The sequence below is a fragment of the Diplotaxodon limnothrissa genome, linkage group LG15 (assembly GCF_057381915.1).
Source record: "Diplotaxodon limnothrissa isolate DT_005_m linkage group LG15, D_limnothrissa_male_GT1.1, whole genome shotgun sequence".
In the NCBI taxonomy this organism is placed as follows: domain Eukaryota; kingdom Metazoa; phylum Chordata; class Actinopteri; order Cichliformes; family Cichlidae; genus Diplotaxodon; species Diplotaxodon limnothrissa.
The window spans coordinates 5,681,367-5,702,177 of NC_140610.1; the positions used below are offsets into that span (position 1 = coordinate 5,681,367).

General features: G+C 38.8%; 1 protein-coding gene across 2 annotated transcripts in view; it reads right to left on the reverse strand.

Annotated features, from left to right (window-relative positions):
* The window catches only part of LOC146616880 (MAM domain-containing glycosylphosphatidylinositol anchor protein 2), a 190,249-nt gene that overhangs the window by 23,596 nt on the left and 145,842 nt on the right, over positions 1–20,811 (reverse strand). For both annotated transcript variants that reach the window (XM_085372252.1, XM_085372251.1), the window contains exons 10-12: positions 18,841–19,113; positions 7,059–7,207; positions 1,893–2,070 (exon numbers count right to left, since the gene is read on the reverse strand). In XM_085372252.1, the coding sequence (XP_085228378.1) occupies positions 1,893–2,070; positions 7,059–7,207; positions 18,841–19,113 (600 nt within the window). The remainder of the gene's footprint in view (positions 1–1,892; positions 2,071–7,058; positions 7,208–18,840; positions 19,114–20,811) is intronic.

Sequence of the window (20,811 nt, forward strand, 5' to 3'; positions counted from 1 at the left end):
GCTGGAGAATCTATCTCTGTTTGCAACCTGCTATTTCGTTCTGTAAAGAAATACAGTGTGTTTTGATGTATTCTCAGTGGTCGCAGTACACAAAATCCTTGTGATGTCCTTCTGGCTGCTATTTTTGGCTGCTGTACTTTTATCAGAGAGACTCTTCTGATTCAACCTCAGTTTAACCTCATTTGTTATTATTGCTTTATCTCCTTAAATCCAAGGCTACTGTCTGAGATGCCCACCTGAGAACCGTCGCAAGGCTATAAGGTCAAAATGAACAACCTTGAGAGCTCTATAGATGAGATATACTTAGGAGAATTTTGAAATACAAAGTCTATTTTGAGTCCTTTTCAGTCTGGAGATAACAACGAGTGACGATTTTGTTTCATCTGAATCAGAAATGTAAATAGAAGATTTAAAAAAAACAGCAATAATCAACGGGTCGGCGATCCAGATGTTACTGCTCCTGTTTTAAAAATTCTCGAGTGCAACTCTCATCTACATTTTGATGCATCAGAAATAAATCCTAGATGCATTTTAGTGGTGGCAGTAAAAGGTGGCCATTTCAGTCAGTGTGACATCCTTGGAAACCTTTGAAAAAAACTCTGCCAGTTGGGTTTTTATAACAAATTCAACCTGGACTCAGAACAAGGGGCCCCAGGGAGGACGAGGTCAGTATGACTAGATGTATTTATTTATTTAGTTACAATTTTTCAACCTTTTTCTCTCTCTCTCTCCTGTAGCTCTTGCTTTTTTCCCTTGCTGTCCCTCAGGTAACTTCACGCTTTCTCTGGAGCAACGTTAGCACTGTAGCGATCTGCAATTACTGGCTGCACCGATCTGCGCTCTGCTTGTTGTTACAAACTGCCTCCACTTCCTTTGGAACCCGGCACGCTCTGGGCAGACGGCGTCCCTCCCTGCGACTGGTTTTGTTTTGTTGTGTGTTTCCCTGTTGCGTATTAAATCATTACCAGTGCTGCCGAGCTCTTCCAAAAAAGGGTAATTATTGCAGTTTTCTCTATAAAATCTGAGTATTTGTAAAACATTTTGTGGCTTGTTTTAGAAAATTGCTACATAATTATTATTACTTTTATTACTGTAGTCTATATAAAATAAATCAAATAAAATTATTACTGTTCTATCTGGCCACCGAGTCTGGGCAAATGTACAGTAAGATTTTTATGCTTTTCATGTCAGGGTCCATGTCAGGCATGGTGAGGGCAAGAACCTTTCAAAATATTTACAATGTGAAATTGAAAAGCCATTTATTATATGAGAAACAATCCGGGGGACTAATCAGATCCTCCGACAAAGACAAAAGACAGAAAATTGCATTGTTTTGGGAGGGGGGAACCGAGCGAAGGCAGCAAAGCATGACTCATCTCTGACCAGCTCTGTTTGGTCTTGTTACCCGGGCTACATGCTTGAGTCATCTGAAGCTTCAATGTCATGATGATCTCTCAAGCACAGACACAACAAGTCAGCCTTTGCCCCGGTACAGGGGAGAGCTGACTCAAGCAATGAAGGTCACTAAGAAGGGATTAGTCAGTTGATCAGCATCCATTTGGCTCAAAGGAGAAAAGAAGCAAAGCCGGCTGAAATCGAGCTGTCTACAGATGACTGAATGTGTTACATGCAATTCAAATTACTTCAATCAGTTCCCTTTTTTTTTTCCACTCGCTCTTTCCTCGTACGTCTTATGCAAAATAACTCATCATCGGATCCTTGTAATGACTGCTGATGCTACGGCGAACTTTTGATATCATCATTAGTGATGAACGTACGCAGTAAGCACAAACTTCAGCGGGAGTTAAAATCTCTTGTCTCCTTTACCTTGTTTTTATCTGTTTGCTGGCTGTCAAAACACTGAAACAATGGAAAAAGTATGTAGCGCTTACCACTGTAGGTGACGATACGGATGGCGGAGTCCCCCTCGCCGAAACGCGTGATGGGCGTGAGGCGCACCTCGTAAGACTCGGGCTTTATCAGCTCAGTCAGGTTATGCGTCATGAGCTCTCCTTTGTTGATTGTTCCATCCACTGGGATCTCCTGCTCCCACCAGCGCTGGAGCCCCATCTGTGTCGGAAGAAGAACCACATGAGGTTTGGGATATTAGACATTTGCTAGTTCTGTTTATAACTAACAGATTTTCAAATAGCAAAGTGTTCCTGCTGCTGTTGAGGATTGGTATGTTCCCCTTCACCCTTTGTTCTATTTTTCCACCTTTCTGCGCCACATCTGAGCAATCAGCATCAATATGATGCAGTATATGGTATACTTGACAGACTCCTCTTTTGTTGTTACCTCCCACAGCCAAGCAGTTGGACCAGCCTTGGGTTTCTTTTTCCCGTATTTTCCTTGCTTGTATCATTTGTTCTGACTGTTAGCTCATTTTACAGACCTTACCTTTTGCTTTCATGCACCATTTGCTTCATCTAAAGTCCTCCCATGCATGAACGCTAGTCTGTAAATAAAGATCATTTGGGTTCTTGTCTCTGTGAACTGTTCACACTTTTCAAAGAGCTGTTCTCAATACTGTACCAATAACAGATCACAGGGTCTCTAATGTGATGCATCATGTGATGCATCTTCACTATCAGCTATATATAGGTTCTGTATGCAGATTTACCAAATAAGGAGAGTATGTGCCATGCAAAGAAAACACATTCTCTCATTTTCCTCCAAGTGTGACCACAACTATGTAGTCCTTTAACACGACTGTATAATGTTCCATTTCATCTGCCAATTAAGACCGCCTATAGGCATCTGTGCGATTCACCAATCTGCACGATCCAAGCTGCACAACAAAAACAAATTTCTTTTGTAAGCTGATGACGGTGAGATGCTCATTAACCATATTTACTTTCGAAGCAGCTCCCAGGGTCAGAACTAAAAGACTGCTATTAAGAAGCAGCAGACACATGTTTCTATTAGCAGAAGAAATATTATCGTAGGTTTTATAGGCATTTTGTAAGTACAGTTGTGTTCTGACTGTCTGCCTGATTCCTTTAAAGAATTTCTATCATGATGTTCTGCAATTTTTTATTTTTTTTGCCATCTCTTTATAAAGGGACCTTGAATTGCCACGATTTTTCTATCTTCTCTTTCAATAATGTGCAGCAAACAGGCAAACTCCTGGCTGACTTAGTTCAGGTATCACACAAACTTTAATTCCTTTTGTGCTTTCTGATATAATGCAACCCCTCTGAAACACAAACAGCAAAGCTAGATTTGCTGGTGAGGGGCGAGTGAAGGAGGGTACATTTTATCCTCGATTATCAGATTAACAGGGCACAAAGACAAGCGATCGCGTCTGCATCACAATTAGTGACCGTACCATACAGAAAGAAGTGCACCATTAGCGGAGGGAGACAGGGATCGAATGAATGAAGGTGTGACAGCATTGAGTCAGTGTGCATGTGAGGGAACAATACCAATTAAGTAATTACTTAGAGGCTGGATGAGCCGCAATTATGGCGTGCATCACCATTAGTTTGCAGGTAAATAGGGTCCGTTGTCTCTCTGCGGTAATTACAGAGAGCGCTCTAGCCCTTACCTATGCTTTGAAAATTTTTAACTTTCCCCTTAAGCACAAAAGGCATGACAGTTAATTGCCATAAATTACACAGTGTCAGCCTGTATGTGTCTCGTCCTATGTGTGTTTCAATCCGCTAAAATAAATGATAATATGGTGAGGATATTTGCTATTGTGATATATCATAATGATGTGAGAAACTGATCAATCAGAAACTGACTACTTAAGTTGCTGCTGCTAAAAGGGTGCTTGCAAGTTATTGAATCCTCGTGTGAATGAGTGTGAAAATGCTCTTTTTCACGTAACTTTATGTAAACCTGTATTATGTACTGCATGCATTATGTTGCTGTAGTAATTTGCACATGCCCACTGGTGATGAAGTACATTACTAAATAGGCTTTTATGTTTGGCCCTGAACTGCAGCCAAGTTCTCTATCTATCTATCTATCTATCTATCTATCTAAAGAAACAATTATTTAAAAGTAATTTTTAATGAATTTTTGGAAATAGATCAGATGTTTATTATGTTCAAAAGCTGTGGCTAAAACATGAATATGAGACTTGATGTTCATCCAGTTTGCTCAAAAATTCATACATTTAAATATAAATATTAAAAATTTTATTTTTAATACCCGATTTAACCAGTAAGCACCAAAAATGAAACATTTCATGTACCTTATCTCACTGTTGTTCACAAATGCCCGTGGCATTATGTGCTTATGTTCAGGTGGCTGTATAATACTGAATAAAATTAAATATACACATTTCTGTGTGTGTGTGTGTGTGTGTGTGTGTGTGTGTGTGTGTGTGTGTGTGCATGGCTTTTAATATTGGTCTTGGCTAGAGCTGCTTTATAAAGGTCTCCCCCCCCCTTATTAAAAACCAACAGTGCTTAAATATGCAAATCAAATCAAACTCTAAATGCTGACTGGAAAAAAACAGAAAAACATTCAACTTTTCAGACACTTTGACACATGCACATACTTACAGGCTTATGGATTCAGCCCCATTGTTTTGATTCCCATTAATGTTCACTGAATCCACACATTTGCACTCAATTAAGGCTTCTGTTTACATCCCATTAGCTTTCAATCTCCACATTTTCCCCACAGATGTAGAGAGCCGTATTGATTTAATTTCCTTTCACTGTGGCTGCGGTTCAGGAGGGGATTTATAGGAACTTAAAAAAATAAAAAATAAAAATAAAGCTGATCAAAGCGATACTAATAGACTTGAAGACAAATTCCAGAATAACCAACTGCTGACATAACGTTAGACAAGCTGATCTACTGCAGATTACTCACATGTAGTTAGTATGACTTCTATTGATCTGCTTGCACAATCTGACTTGTCAGATCAATTGAAAAAGATGTAAAAAAAAAAAAAAAAAAAAAAAAGGAGGAGTAGAGGCAGAAAAGGGAAAAAAGGGAGCCGCAAGATGGCAATACATGAGCTAAAAAAAAAGTTATCTTAGGAATGGAAACAGGCAATCAAGGTTCTGGACAGACTAGAAGGGCTTGAAGCCGCAAGAGTATCAAAACAAGGCAGATATAACACTGGTTCCTTGACAGGTGCAGCGATTTGTGTTTTGTGATTCTGACCGGTGCATGCCTTTCAGCTTTGGAGTCATTTCCATTTCCCTCCCCTTCAGTCGGACCGTCTCTCATGAGGGCACTGGGCGATAAGACGGAGCAGTCCATTACAGAGGCATAAGGTCTACCAGTTCAAAACTGAGAGAAAATGATAATGATTCTCAAGGAATGGCAGGGGAGCTGCTGCTGGTTCTATAAATAGAATGAAGCGGTGTAGTCCGTGTGCCAATGCTTTCTTTACTGCACCATTTTTTCCCTTTTTTCAAAAGGTATCTTTCTTTTTTTTTCCAATTTAGAAAAAGAGCCACTCCTCCTCCTCACTTCTTCTTTTTCATTTCCTCTTTGCATGCTGCCTCTGCCTCTTCTGGATTTCAACTTTTCTTCACCACAAGGCAATAAAAAAAATGTCATTATTGTCCTAAATCACTAGCAAAGGCAAAGACCATAGATAGTACACTATATGGCAAATGCCACAGGAAAAAGTCAGAATTTTCCCTTCAGTAAAGATTCTCTGACTCTGATTCTCATCTAAGACAAAGGAAGATTGGCCGTTTTACCTCGGAGCAAGCAGATAATGGTCCCCCAGATATCAAAGCAAGAAGGTGGAAAGAAATTAATTCGCCCAAACACAGATCTTCTTCTAAAACAGACTTGGGTGGTGATGCTCTCTCACTTGTTCTTCTTAAATAAAGAAATGCACATTAGATTGAAATGCTAATGTGATTTTAAAATTGCATTTGGTCCATTCTAGCACAGGTGCAGACTTTACAATCGTTACAAATGTGCACAGGACCAGCTGAAAATAGGAAAAGCAAATGTATATTCCTGGCAGGTTTTCAGGTTTTCCTGGCAAGTACACAGGCTCGGCAAGCACGACATAATTTATTACCAAACAGACCAACTGAGATAGTTGACAGAAAAATCACTGCGCTACACAAACATAACAGGTCTGAAATGTGTTCTCAAGCGTCAATTCCTTGAGGGTGTAGAGTGAGACAAACACTAAATTATATTATTCATTACAAACACAACTGTCAGGGTGTGCTCCCTAATTCGGAGCAGAAATTAGACGGATTTCACTCAAGCATGCGCCACATTTCTTCATCTTAAATTTTTTTTTTTTTTTAATTGTTTTTAACATGGTTGCAGATGCGCCTCCATGCAGCAAAGGCAACGTGAAATTCTGCGGCAAGTTCAACATTTCAAAAATGTGTGGTGCTGCACCTGCTGCTCTAAATTAAAAAAAGAGAAAAAAGCAAGATCAAATGTGCATCGCCATGGAGGTGGGGGACAAGACAGAGAAAGAAGAGCAGAGAGTGGAAGGTGCTCATTGATTGCCAAAAGAGAAAATGTAACCACGCCATCCATCAATGCCGCCTGCCTGTCATGTGTGGAGCTTACTTGAGAGGCAGGAAAAAGGAACACAAAAAAAGCAAAAAATAGGAGCTATGCTCGCTACTTCTAGCTGCGGGGACCCCTTTCACTCTTCTGATGGAAAGCAAAAACAGAAACAATTCATGGAAACCACAGACCATGTTGAGCTGACTGCCCCTGACAGGTTCTCAGTGATTCCTGCTCGGCGCACGAAGGCTCATTCACGTCCTGAAAAACTACACAATAAGACAGATATGAGGTTTGGCTCTATCAATCGGGTACAACACGCAAGTGCGAGCACGCTGTGCAAAAGCTTCCATCGTGTGTTTAATTTGCCAATAAGAAAGGCTTTTACATGCCTGTCGTGTGGGATGACTCTAATTTATGTATGAAGGGTTGGAAAGAGGCTGACCAATACCCGTGACAAGTTACTGTACCAGATGCCAACATTTCATGACTTTAAGACTCATGTAGTGGCTCTTCTGGCTGTGATAGTAGCTCACAGAGAATAGAAGACTGAACAATAGGAATGCAAATGAGCAGGCACCTCATAGCAGTCTTACCTGTCTGATGCCTAGTCTGTAGGCAACAATACGGTCCACAGCATTTGGGTTCATCTGGGTCCACTGTAGCTTGAAGCCATAGACCCTTGGCCTGTTCTGCCACAGAGGGTTGTAGGTATCATAGTAGAACTCCGGGGGGTAGGCTTTCCCTAGAGAGAGAAATAATTAAAAATAATGACCATATTTATCACAAAACAGATCTAGTCATAACGAGACATCAAACCTTTGGGAATCAAGGGTGCGTTTAATCACGTGTAACTATCACAATAAATACGTTTCCCTAACTTTGTTATCTTAAGTAAGCTGTACTTTGTTTTTCTAAGGAATCAAGTTTGCATTTTTTTTTCAATTCTGGGAACTAATTCAATTTTTAAGTGTATAAAATTCTTATTTCTGTGACAACTGTCACCTCCTCGTCTTGTAAACGGACAATTTTTCCAGTCCAGATTTAATAAACAGGTCAAATCAGTCTAAAAAAAACACGAACAATGTGCTAATTTCTAATCAAACAGACGGTTCATTTCAGTAATGACCAGCATTCTACAAAGAGCAGCTCAAATTAGCAGGTCAGAAATGAGCAGACCTGATGAGGAACTGAGCAATGTACTAACAAAACTAGTGCAGTGTAAGGGCAGCTTTTATGCATATGTTTCTGTCTGGAAACAGCAGGGCAATTGAAATCAACAAGAGGCAGCAGAGGAAGAATTAATATGTATTTGATGCTCATTTTTACCCTACTAATTTGAGCTGCTCTTGGTAGATTGCGTCTGTAATTACTGCGATGAGCTGGCTGCTTTGCAGTCTATAAATCTATAAATGAATGCATTGTTAACAGATCACCTACACAACTTTCCACCGCCATCAGAATACCTCTGTTTATTTTTCTTGTTTAGCAAATATGGCCCTTGGACTTCCTTTAAGCCAAAAGTAATTGACGTAGGATAACAAAGGCAGTTATCACAGCGTTGGGAAGGTTACTTTTAAAATGTATTCCACTACAGATTACAGAATACATGCCCCAAAATGTATTTTGTAAGTATTCTGTTACGTTACTCAATGAGAGTAACGTATTCTGAATACTTTGGATTACTTAATATATTATCATGCTTTTTACAACTACATGAATGTCCTATTGCTATGTGATTTATTACTTTTACTAAAGGTTATTCGCCATACCAACTAGATTTTTAAATCTTAATATAAATGAGTAACAGTAGGTGGACATTAGGTAAGGCTGCACTTTTTGCAGCGATCTCATATAGAAAACTATTCCGCGCGAATATAAAACAGGTCCGCGGCTCCGAACCATAAAGGCATAAAACCGTAAAGAGACCTCTGTCTAATCCCATATGGAAAAGAAATAGTAAAAACTTACATGATTTACTCATGAAAGTGGCCACTTTCTCATTACTTTCATATATTGTTTTAGTAAGTATCCAAAACATACAAGTTTCATTATATAATTTTTCAAGGGATCTTATATGTGTTTTCACTCTTGTATGCTTTTCATACAAGTTTCACACAAGACAGATACAAACTTTATAAGATTTATATATATCTTTTCCATATGGGATACGTCGGGCTCCGTGTCGGGCTCGTAGCCGAAAACTAGCTTTACTTTTGTTGTCTGGGTCAACTTTGTATATATATATATATATATATATATATATATATATATATATATATATATATATATATATATATATATATATTTACATTCTTCCATCTCCCGTTTCTGGTCTGTGACATCTCTTACTTTTCGACTCTTTTTCTCCTTCCCTCGCACTCACAGACACGGACTCCACTGCCCATGAGGCTACATTCTTTAGGGCTATGCCTGTAACACTCTGCCTATTGCCTTCATATTAAATCATTTTTGTGAATAATTTTTAAAAAAATTTAAAAATATTTCTTCACGCCGCAAGTAGAGGTGACATGGGCTGGGTTTCCATCGGCGTGGACACCAAAAATATAGAGTTCATAGCCTTATGAAATAGGAAAATACCGCCGTGTAATCCATTCATTTCAACAAAGTAACTGTATTCTGAATACCGCCTTTTAAAATGGTAACTGTAATGGAATACAGTTACTTATATTTTGTATTTTAAATACGTAACGGCGGTACATGTATTCCTTTACTCCCCAACACTCTGTGTGTGTGTGTATATATATATATATATATATATATATATATATATATATATATATATATATATATATATACTGTATATATATATATTTTTTTTTTTACATTACGCCATACTCCTGGTTTGAGTGATTCTCACCTGCCTTTTCTTCTAATAACATAGTTAACTTTGTGAGAATTAATTTTATGCCCACATGTGGCACAAACTAAATGAATCTTTCAACTTTTCAGCTTTCCGGTCACAGTAGGAAAGCTGATTTCTGACAGCTCGAGAAGGAACTGGCAGAACACGGCATTTTAATCAAGATCCAGAAACAAGCTTACAGGATGACCTTCCAGGCAAAGAATAGTAATTCACCTCAATGACACGTTGTTGTGTTTGTCCCTCTGCTTCTTGGGCTTGTTTATTGAGGGATGACAATACCCAAGGCAGATGATTTTTAATAACCATGGAAAAGACAGCAGAGCTGCCATTGTTAGCTCAAACAAAAGCGGCGCTGGGATTTTATGAACCTGTGTGAAGATTTAGCAAGCAGTTTATGAATGTCAGGCAATTGGATAAACCTGTCAAGTTAGTTTATGTCACTGACGAATTATAATAGCATTATTTGCTCCTGAGTCCTTCCCTGTGGCCTCCTTAGTGTGACAGACCCTTGAACCACTTCATCCAGTAAGATACTGGTATTCAGAGAGAGTCAGTAGAAACTTGACAGCTGATTGCTCTAAATGACACAACACTGAAGCATATTGTTGTACTGGGTGGCATTTTGTTATAATGTTGTGTACACATGCCAGTTCTTCTGTTGCTGTAAAGACATCACCAAATGCTGTTTAAGTGCAGCTTAATAGGCATGTGCTTAATAACAGGGTTTCCTGCTAAACAGCAGGTAACTTGAATTCATCAAATTCACTTTTATGTAGTTTGGTAGAAAGAAATTTGATCTCAAAGGTTTGCAGAATATTCTAGTACTAACTAAAGTTGCAGTGAGACCAAATAAAAGCCATTGTTCACTCACAGCTGTATAATCCTCAGCATCAGTTCTCATTAGAGCAAAATGGCAAAAAGTAGCTGCGCATACTGGCCTCAAACAAAATCTACTGAATATTTACGTACATTTATGGAACAATTTCATAATTTCTTTGATTGCGCTGCATCAGAGCTGAGGTTTAAACACATTCACTTAGGCTTTAATCACTCAAATCTCAGCCAGAAGTGGGGAAACTGCACATGTAAGACAAAAAAACAAAAACACAAAACAAGACTCGTGGTTTCATTCATCGTCTGACTGGTTTGATCAATTCTCATAATCGTCCAGTATAAAAAGCCAAAATCAGCACAGCACAAGCAGTGTGTTTGGTTCTTTGGTCTAGATAATAAATCAGGTTAATGGTGCTCTAGGCAGCATACTACAGATGACGTGGCCTTTTTCATGGATAAAGCTATTTAAAATGCAATATTCTGATCGGAAGGAAAACAATGCACATTCATCAGCCTGATAAAATAAAACCATTGTGAGTGAGAAACTAGTACAGACAAGTACAGCGAAAGAGAGAAAATTACGCAGTACTTTTTTTCTAGGTTTTATCTGTTTTATGTTGAGCTGTGGAATATGTCTCAAAAGTTCATCAGCAGTCTACTGCAAGGTAAACCTGTCTGTTATAACAGATGACACTATCTCACAAACTGCCTCGTGTCTCGCTGAGATACTAATGAAACCAGCAAAACACATTTCCCAACTAAAATAAATAAATAAATAAATAAAAAAACAAGGATAATTACCGTCTGCACTTTGCTTGGCACTGTTTTGCCGTATAGAGCCAGCTGTGTTTACAGCATATTGTACAGCTAATGTTACATAAACCCGCCTGACAGATAATGTCAGACTTAGTCATGCAGCATATACAGTACAGTAAAGCCGATAAGGAAAAAGAAAAAGGCTGCAATTTGCAGTAGAGAGCAGGCAGGGAATGTTAATTAAACTCACTCACATTGTTGTCTGGATCAGTAAATTAGCTTAAAGATTTCCACACAGACCCTGTTTCAGAAAAAGCCCCAAAACAAAACAGAAAAACAAAACATGAAAAGACTCTTTTCATACTTTTCTTAGAAGTTTGACACGGAAGTCTTTATACTGATGCGCCGCATTCATTAATCTTATTTTGGGGAACATTTTTTTTTCTCAAAGTACATTTCTTACAGACAAATATCACAGACTCGCACGGCAAATTATTGCCTTTTATTCAAATATACAGTGTAATGAAGCAACATGGCCTTTGCTCCTAATAATATGTTATGTGTGGTGAAGCACATTACCTAACCCACTTACACAGCCTGAAACAGATAACCCTGGGTGGGAGACATCAAACATAAAGTACAGAGGGCTTAATTGATTTTTTAAAATCCTGTTTATAACAGCATAACCAATGCAATGATTCATACAGCTCAGTGAAAGCCTTCAGGCAAGAAGTTGACCTTGTTTGCAGACTTCCTTTTTACTTTTTAAGGGTTTATGAACATGTTTTCATCTTTAGGAGTGCAGTCATATGCTAAGCAATTCCTATATGATTCTGGGCTTTTTTTGCTTTTCTTTTTATTTGGCAGGAAGTAGGCTTACATATGGATGCACAGCTGGCCGAGACAAACAAATAACACCAAAGCAGGAACTGCTAACAGACAAAGGTATTATAGGGCAGCGGTAATCACGTGGTGCCCTTATGGGAACGCAAAACAAATCTCTATGTGTCTTTTTTTCCTTAAGGGAAACAGCACAGAACTCGCAATGAGTCACTTCTACATTTACAGTCTTCCTTCCTCCTCGACTAATCAGTTCAGTACAAAAAAGGATAAACGTTTTAATCGTTGCTGATATTAAAAAGCCCAGTGACTTCCGATTTCATCCTTCTTGGTCCGTGTAAATTGAAGGCTGCTCTAGAGTGTGCATCTGTCCTTCAAGCCTGACAGACTTTCAGTCTGATCACAGATAACATTATTCAGATGCTTTTCACTCTGACTATATACTGTTAGGCATTATGACCAACAGGATCCATCAGTGTCAGCATGTCTCCTTGAGCTGCATGAACTATTCAGACTCATTCTCCATGTACTGCAGGGTTGCAGTTCAAGCCAGGTGAACTGGGCACAGACTTTAAAAGGCAGGCAGACGAGTTACTTAAAACCACCAAAGGTAAGGCACAAATCTGTGCTGGAGACCAAAGATGATAAGGTTTATAAATCCCTGACTCAGAGAAGAGTGCAGGTTTGAAAGCAAAATCAATTTAGCTTTTGCTTTTATTTAAAAACATAAAAAATAAAAGAGACAAAAATATCACACAAAAGCACCAGATAGTAACTTAGCAGGAGGCCCAAGGGGCCTGTTTAAGACACATCTCAAAAAGAAAAGCTGAATAAATAAAAATGAAATAAACATTACTGAAAACAGATGATAGATCAAAAAAAATAAAATATGAAAATAGCCTGAATGCAGAAAATGCACTCCAAAACAGACAAAAAATGTGAGAATAAGTGTTTCACAATAAAAGGAAAAACATTTTCTTATGACAGCAAATCGCACTGCAGCTAACTTTTGCACTATTGGCACACAGTTTCTGCAGCATTAGGAACAATGACTGAAAAAAAGGATACTGGAACCATACAAGCACAGCATTATGTGGAATCTGAATTCATTTCACAGGCACACTCACACAATGCAGACAATGTCTATCTGAACATTGTCCCTGAGAATTTAATTGTTCCTCTCTTCTAATTTACAACTGGCTGCCAGAAATGGGGCTTAAGCAGGAAGGCGGCAGAGAAATGAGAAACACTGCTTGTTTTTTCTTTGTAAATTTCGGAAATCCAACAAAATTATAGTACTGCAGTTTGCATTGTTTGTACTGGTCAATGGAGAGAAAAGACACGTGCTGGGCAATTTTATGCAGACTTTGTTGCCTGTGCAGAGATTGGACATATGTTGGAACTCTCCAGTCATTTTACACTTAAAGATTAGATCAGTCATGCCTGTGAAATTAGCTGTATAAAGTTTTGTATGGCTCTGAAGGAAGCATTGGAAGATTTTAGGTAAAAAGATTCATTATCATCATATATTTCATATCATATGACTATAATAAATAAATGCTACTCTTGATAGATTTTCCCCTTGACTAAATAAAACTTTCTATGTATCTTAAATCCTGAAAACAAGTAGCAGACCTCAATTGCCCTCCTTTAAAAGCACTATAGGCTTTAAAAATATCCCAGATTTCTTTCTTAATGCTGCAGCACCCTGCTCTTCCCCCATAAGTAAAAAGGCTCAAATAATGATCAATGATAATCATCAGGTTAAACTTTTTTTCTAGACTGAGTCTTAAAAATATGCCAATACAAACTGGAGGCATGGCCTTTGAAAGAAATGCACAATCTGGGCACTACTGAAGGATATGTAGAAACTGTAGTTTTACATTTATTAAAACTATTATAAACAAAACATTGACCATTGTTCTGTCTTTGTAAACTCTACAATAAAATAAGTGAATTAACTGCTATAATATTTTTCTAAATACCAAGCTTGTCAGTGTTTCACTCAGATACTGTCACAGATCACATTAAAGATGGGCACACCTTTATGCCTGAAAAGTTAAGCTAATACAAAAGAGTCTTAAACCTACATTCCTTTTACTGGCCAGTAGGGGGAGACTCCTGTGGTTGCAAAAAGAAGTCCAGTTGTAATTACGCAGGAAAACAGATCATGACTCCCTTTGTGACCAAACTAAACACTTTCCTGAGGATGTATTAGACTGGAATGCTAGTTTCACACCTTAATGAATACAGAGCAATGCTTATTTTGTTTATTATGGTCAGCCTATGTTAGAAAAAACACCCCCCCCCTCCAAAAAAAAAAAACAAAACAAAAAAAAACAAAACAGAAGGTCTATAAGTATGCAGCATCCCTTGATCTGAGTATCAGATCTGGCTTGTCAAGTCGAGTTGATGCAATGCTTATGGCGGAGAAATTCTCTGTTTGAGAATTTACAGCAGGACTTTCCACACCAACAGTAATGTCACAGGAGCCATGTGCATCTTTACTCGAAACTCTATGATCAGTGAACATTTACTTGCTATCTATTCTGAGGAGCGTGATTTGAGCATTTGCTAACAACTCAGGGTTCCCACGACAGAGAGCCCGAGCCAAAGCTCAGTGGTGCACATTACATTCCTCTGAGGGGTCTCTCCCCAGGCACAATTTAATGGCCAACTTGGCCATTAGAGCCAACTCACTGTTCCCACAGATGTCCCCATGGCTTGGCACATGGGCATCCATGCATATGCACACACACTCTCCTTTGGCACAATACACTTTTCCAGGCGACAGAATTTATGGGCTAATAATGGCCTGCTGCCTAACTATGGTGTGTTTGCATGTGTCTGTCGGCATGGTAACATGTATGCTGCTCACATGTTGACTGAATCCGAAATCCAAGGACTGTGGGCCAAAACTCCCAAATCATACTTTTCACACGCTAGCACAGCCTGAGAAGACGTCAGACATAGAGCGATGGGAGAACGTCTACTGGCTTGTCTACCTGTCTTGGTAAAGTGAGTTTAAACCGAGGTGCCATCTAATTACATGAGCTACACCAATATTTTGCAAGTCTTGTCGAGAAACAGTCTTACAAGTCGCAGACGGGAGATGATATGCACTTCTTCTACTGCAGGGTATTGCCTGATTTCATGGCATTTTAGTTTTAGAATAAAATTAAAAATTTTAACTATCGAGAGCTGGAATTAGGAGACTGAGGCATGGCAGGTTTCATAGATGATGCAATGAACCAAAGTGGATTTTCTGCACCATACTCCTGTACTCAGGGAGTTACTAAAAGAGCCTCCATACCTTTGGCAACCACTGAGTCCAGATGGTGGGAATCTGGAGCACTGGGCGGGAGGAATGGAGCAATAGAGGGCGAGGGAGGGAAGGAGGGATAGAGGATGAAAGGGAGTGGAAGTAGGAAGAGGGAGGGAGCATGAGCAATAGAAGGCAAAACCCCAGCCCTGCTGAGAAAAACAAATGGCTGGAGGGAACTAGCTGCTTCTGTCTCTCTGTTCTACCTGTTTCCCCAGGAAGGGGATTTATGGCACGCACTGTGTGTGTGTGTGTGTGTGTGGGGGGGGGGGGGGGGGGGGGGGGGGTGTCAAGCTGGAAAGGAGGATGAGAGAGTGGGGTTTGAAAATGAGAAAGATGAAGAATGTGGAAAAGAAAATGGACACAGAGAGAACTAAAGGCTATAAAAAAAATCAAGTGCAGCCAAGGTATGATTAGAACGCAGAAAGAGATAGAGAGAAATAGACACTATCAAAGAGAAGAGCGACCTAAGTGCCAGAGGATCAAAGTGACAAATACTCCTCCTGTGACCCTGCAGCTCCTGTCTCTAATAGGAGGTCTGGGGGATTGAAACCTTGGCCAAAGTTCCTGAGGACTCTCAGTGTAGCCAAACTAATTTTGTCCTGTCATAACAAAAGACTGGGAGACGATCATATGGATCTCACAATGGAGGGAAATAATGTAACAAAAACAGATGAAAGAAGGTAAAAGAAAGACCTGACATAATGGACATGCCTAATTCAGATCAGCAATCTATGATTTATCTTTCCCTTTAGTCTTCTTTATATAAATTGTCTATCATATAAAGAGGCAGACACACACCCCAAAACAATATGAGACAAGGCCTTCTAAGCTTTTTGTTCAGCCAATTGCATCTGTCAAAACAACCCTTTAATTATCAATTGAATAGCGTACTAAAAAAATCTTCTGTTGACATGCCAACGTATGGTAAAAGAATAAAGGCTAAATGACTGTTATTAAATGCAGCTATCTGGATCAAACACAGTGACAGGCTTATAGCACTAATACCAGTATGGAGTTATGTTTCTGTGAGAGAGAAAGAGTGGAAGTAAGTAACTTAAGATAAATGACCATTAAAAAAGAAACAAAAGAAAAAACAAAAAACAAACAAACACAAAATCGCTCCTAGCTTAGCTACTCCTAGTTTAGCAACTATAGCGCTGGTCATTTGAGGTCTGTGTAGCTTGAAATTTCTCTACATGTTGAAACAGTAAGCAGGAGGGCTCCTAGTAAAAAAATATTTCTGGGATACAGAGCTGGGCAATAATCTTGTTCTTTTTAGCCACGAGAAAGACAAACTTTAACACTGCTGCTATTAGCCAACTTTACTGGCTAACTAGCATGTGATACTATACTGTATTTCCAAAAGTATTCATTCACCTATTTAAATAATTGAATTCAGTTGTTCCTGCATGGCTACTGGTGTATAAAATCAAATGGCTAGCAAACTGGTTCTAAAAATATTTGTGAAAAAGTGGGTCGCTCTCAGGTCACTCAGCGAATTCTAGCGTAGTTTCGATGGGATGCCACATGCACAACAAATACAGTTGTGAAATTTCCTTGCGCACCCCTTACTGTTCCAACATGAGTACACAAAGAAAGGTTCTTAAAGACATGGATAAGTGTGGAAGAACTTCACTGGTGTGGAAGAACTTGACTGGCCTGCACAGAGTATTGAGCTCAAACTGATTAACAACTTTTGGGACAAATTAGAGTGGAGACTGTGAGCCTTACCTTCTGATCCAGCATCAGTGTCTGACCTCACAAATGCACTTCTAGAATAATGGTTAAAAAATTCTCACAAACACACCCCTAAAGCTTGTGGAAAGCCTTTCCAGATAGATGAAGGTGTTATATCTACAAAGGGTAGATTCATATGCATGTAAAGGCAGACGAGTGAATACTTCTGGCAAAGAAAGCAGGTGTGGAAAGAGTAGCTTAATGTCAGCTACATCCTCTTGCTTCAGATGAGGGAAATCTTTAGCTCAGCAACATCATTTAAACTGCAGTAGTGTAGGATTTCAGTTTGTTTATGATTTGCTGTTATTGGTTGGGCTTCATTATTGCTCCTTGTTTTTGACTAATGTAAGGTTGTGCTTTGATTCCTGTTTGTTAACATAAATTACTCCAGTATTTTGAGGGTTTTTTCTTTTGTTTTTAAAATGATAGTTATTGGTTAGTATTTATAGAGATTGTTATTTACCTTTCATTACTTGTGTTTTCTTTGTATATTGGTTTACTCTTCTAGCATCTGCAATGTTCTGTGTATCATGTGGACTGAATTTTCTGTTTATTTATTTTTTTGTTACTTGCTCTCTTGTGCCTTCTTTTGAATTATACTTTCTATCTGTTGATTGTCTTGATTGTGTACACCTGTGTCTGGGTTTACACAGCTGTATTCACTTCCCTTGATTGGCCCTTGGTGTCTCTTTGTGAGAATATACAGCCCTGGCTCTCTTTTGTCTTTGTCACTGTATCTGTGTACCATCGCTATGCTCCTCCTTAGTGTCTAGCCTGTTAATTCCTGGAGGTTTTAGCTTTGCAGTTTGGTTCCTTCTGGATCTTAAAAAAATACCTTCAACTTCTACAAACAACTTAATAAAAGGTTAGTTTTTTGTTTACTTAGGTTTTCTGAAACTCTTGGATTTGTATCTAATTCTAACCAGTATTCCTCTGAGATTTGATCACATTTATATGCATCCTAAAACTAAAAACCTTTTTTTCCCCTTGTAATGTTAAAATTGAAACATACTCCTTGAAATCCCAACAAAAAGAATTAATCTTCAGCCGTTTAGCATATATAGCCCATATTTGCCTGGAATATTAAAATGACATCTAGCATTTTCGTACATGTCAGGAAGCTAAAGTAGCTGTGGCTATCCAGCTACAGTTGATGCAATCTGCTGGCAATAGCAGTTATTCAGCTGAAATAAAAGTCTACCTCTGTGTGAAGTGAGGGGTCTTCATTTTGAAAATGACTTGTGCTGTTTCTCACATTGCATACTCCTGCTTACTATTTAAGTGTGACTACATGCTGGGAAAAGGTAAAAAAAAAAAAACACTGACAAAATTACCTGTTAAAAACCCACACTCAAAAGTTTCCACTTTGACTACAATGGAAGGAAAAGACCACCAAGAATTTTTATCCACGGCTTCTAAACTAATTGTAATGCCACGTTATGGCTCGGTCACACGAAACTAAAAATAGTATGGCAATCTCCATGCAACTGGTGGACATTGCCCACCGATTGCATTGAGTTTTTAATAACAACATCTTTGCACAGGTCGCCTGGTGTGAAGGAACCTGTCTCTAAATTGCTCTCCAACTGCTTACCAACTACTTCTATTCTAGTTACATAAAGAAGCAGCAACTATGGCACTTTTTTAAAGGAATTTCTGAATTTGTGTTTTACATCTATCTGGTTCTGGCTGGACTGCGAATGGAAGTAGTTAATATGAGTTTCTGTTTAATTCATCAGAGCCAAATGTTGTAAATTTCTATTTCAGAAAATGCTACCCTGTAAAAGTATGCATTACACAGATAAGCATGCAGTATACATTTTGTACTGGAACTATACTAACAATATTAGACACAGTGACAAATCATTGTTCGTTCACCATGTGTCAAACAAATGTAGAAAAGCTAACATAAAGAGGAAAAGTAACTAAACCAAGCGGAAAAAGATTCTAGAAGAATAAAAAAGGAAATATGAAATGAAATGGAAACTTTTTTTTTTACCTGTAACCTGGAAAGTGCATTTGCCTGCTCCAGCCTCATTGATGACATTACAGGTGTACTCGCCCCAGCCATCACGATTTAGGCTGCGGATGGTGTACTCTGTCTCATCTCGCTGGGTGTCAAAAGCTCCCGCGTGGAGCAGCCGGTTAGAGAGAAGCCACTCGAAGCGCAACACACGGGAGGGGTGGGCTCGCAGCACTCTGCAGGTCATCACTACAGGCCTTCCAAGACCCTGACGCATCTCCATGAAAACAGGCTCCACTGTTGGAGGGTCTGAGCAGGAGACACAAAAGCTCAGGAGAGTTCACAGATATTTGACAAGGACAGAAAAGTGTGTCAAGGATGGAAAAAAAAAAATAGAAAAGAAAAATACTTTGGATGAATAAAGACAAGAAGAGTGAGGTTAGGGCACCAAAGTGAGAGCAAGGACAAACACCTGGAATAAAGAAAAGGTGATACATATGACATGAATATAACCTTGCATATTTAAAAACACAAACAAGGACATTTATTAAAATGTAAAAACACGTGCACAATGATTTCAAGCGATGTAGTTGATGTTCACTGAGGATCTACAAATGACAAAGCTGAAAAGATGTTTTTTTTTTAATTAGAAAAAAACCCCAGGTATTATAATATGAATGTAGCAAGTGAAGGAGCGCAGAGAGAGAGAAAAAGGTGATATTGAAGCAAACTGTAGAAAACAAACTAAACTGCAAATTCAATACACTTCACCAACAGATGAAAAATGAAAACAATTGTGGAGAGACCGGTAATAGCTGCCAGAAGATCAATTTTGCAAAACGACTGGGACAACTTTTGAAACAAAAACCAGCTTTACCTCATCCCCCCCAACACAGAGTACACAGTGGTAAATAATTTAGCCACGTTTCAGTAAGCGAAGTCAGGAGCTAAACGACCTTGCTGCAACCCCGAACTTGAATCTGCAAAAGTTTAATATGTGTGGGTGATGTTTTGCAAATGTTTTGCCAGACTGTGTGCACGGTGACACGTGTGGAGGGTTTTTTGGATGAACAAAATGGGTGTAAGCACTTGTGTGTGGAAGCACTGAAAAGGTTATGAATAATTTCCCCATTTTAAGCGTCTCTGCTCCTAACACGCTCATACAGATGCTTGACAAAAGTCACGACGGGGCTTGAAAAACAACAAGAATCTGGAGGAGCAGAGACAGAATGACATGGAGCCCCTTAATTGCCTGAAATTTGCATAATTCCTGATGGAGTAAAGGAGAGGCGGTAGCTATAGCCAAGGTTTGCTGTTTTTCAAAATGTAGTCTGTTACAGATCACTGATTACCTGATTGAAACTGTAATCTGCAGCATAATCTTCGACATTATTCACACTCGGTAATATAATCTAATTACTGAGCCTTCCATATTTGATAGGGGAATGCAATTAAATGAACAGTGTATTAAAATTTACAGGATATAATTTGATAACAGTATTAACGTCATTATCCACAACCTTAATCAGCCATTTTTTTTTTCATAGGATTCGCAAAATTCTGAGGCTTTATTTTGACGGTTTGAACGTTGAATGTGTTTTCAGCAGAACCTTTTTTTCTCCACTTTTGCACTTAATTGAGTTTGCTTCACCCCAGGATCTTAGAGCAGGGGCACGTCTACGAGGCCAGTCAAGTGTACAGGGAAACGTGGGATGTAAACATCATAGTGAATGCAAAATAATACACTGGCATAAAACGGTCCAAAGTGGGATTTTCCATTCTTGCCCTCAGTGCTAATTATCTCTCAACACACAGCATCCTGCTATTCACTCATGAGCCACAATGATTAATGACACACCATTAGATCAGATAATGAGTGGCTGAAATGTAAAAATAACCAAAAAAACCTCATAACACTAGGTGATGGGAAGAGTAAACACAGATCTTTCAAGAGGTTTGGACTTAATGGAAATAGAGATACAAGTTTGTCTCCTTCACCTGATTTTG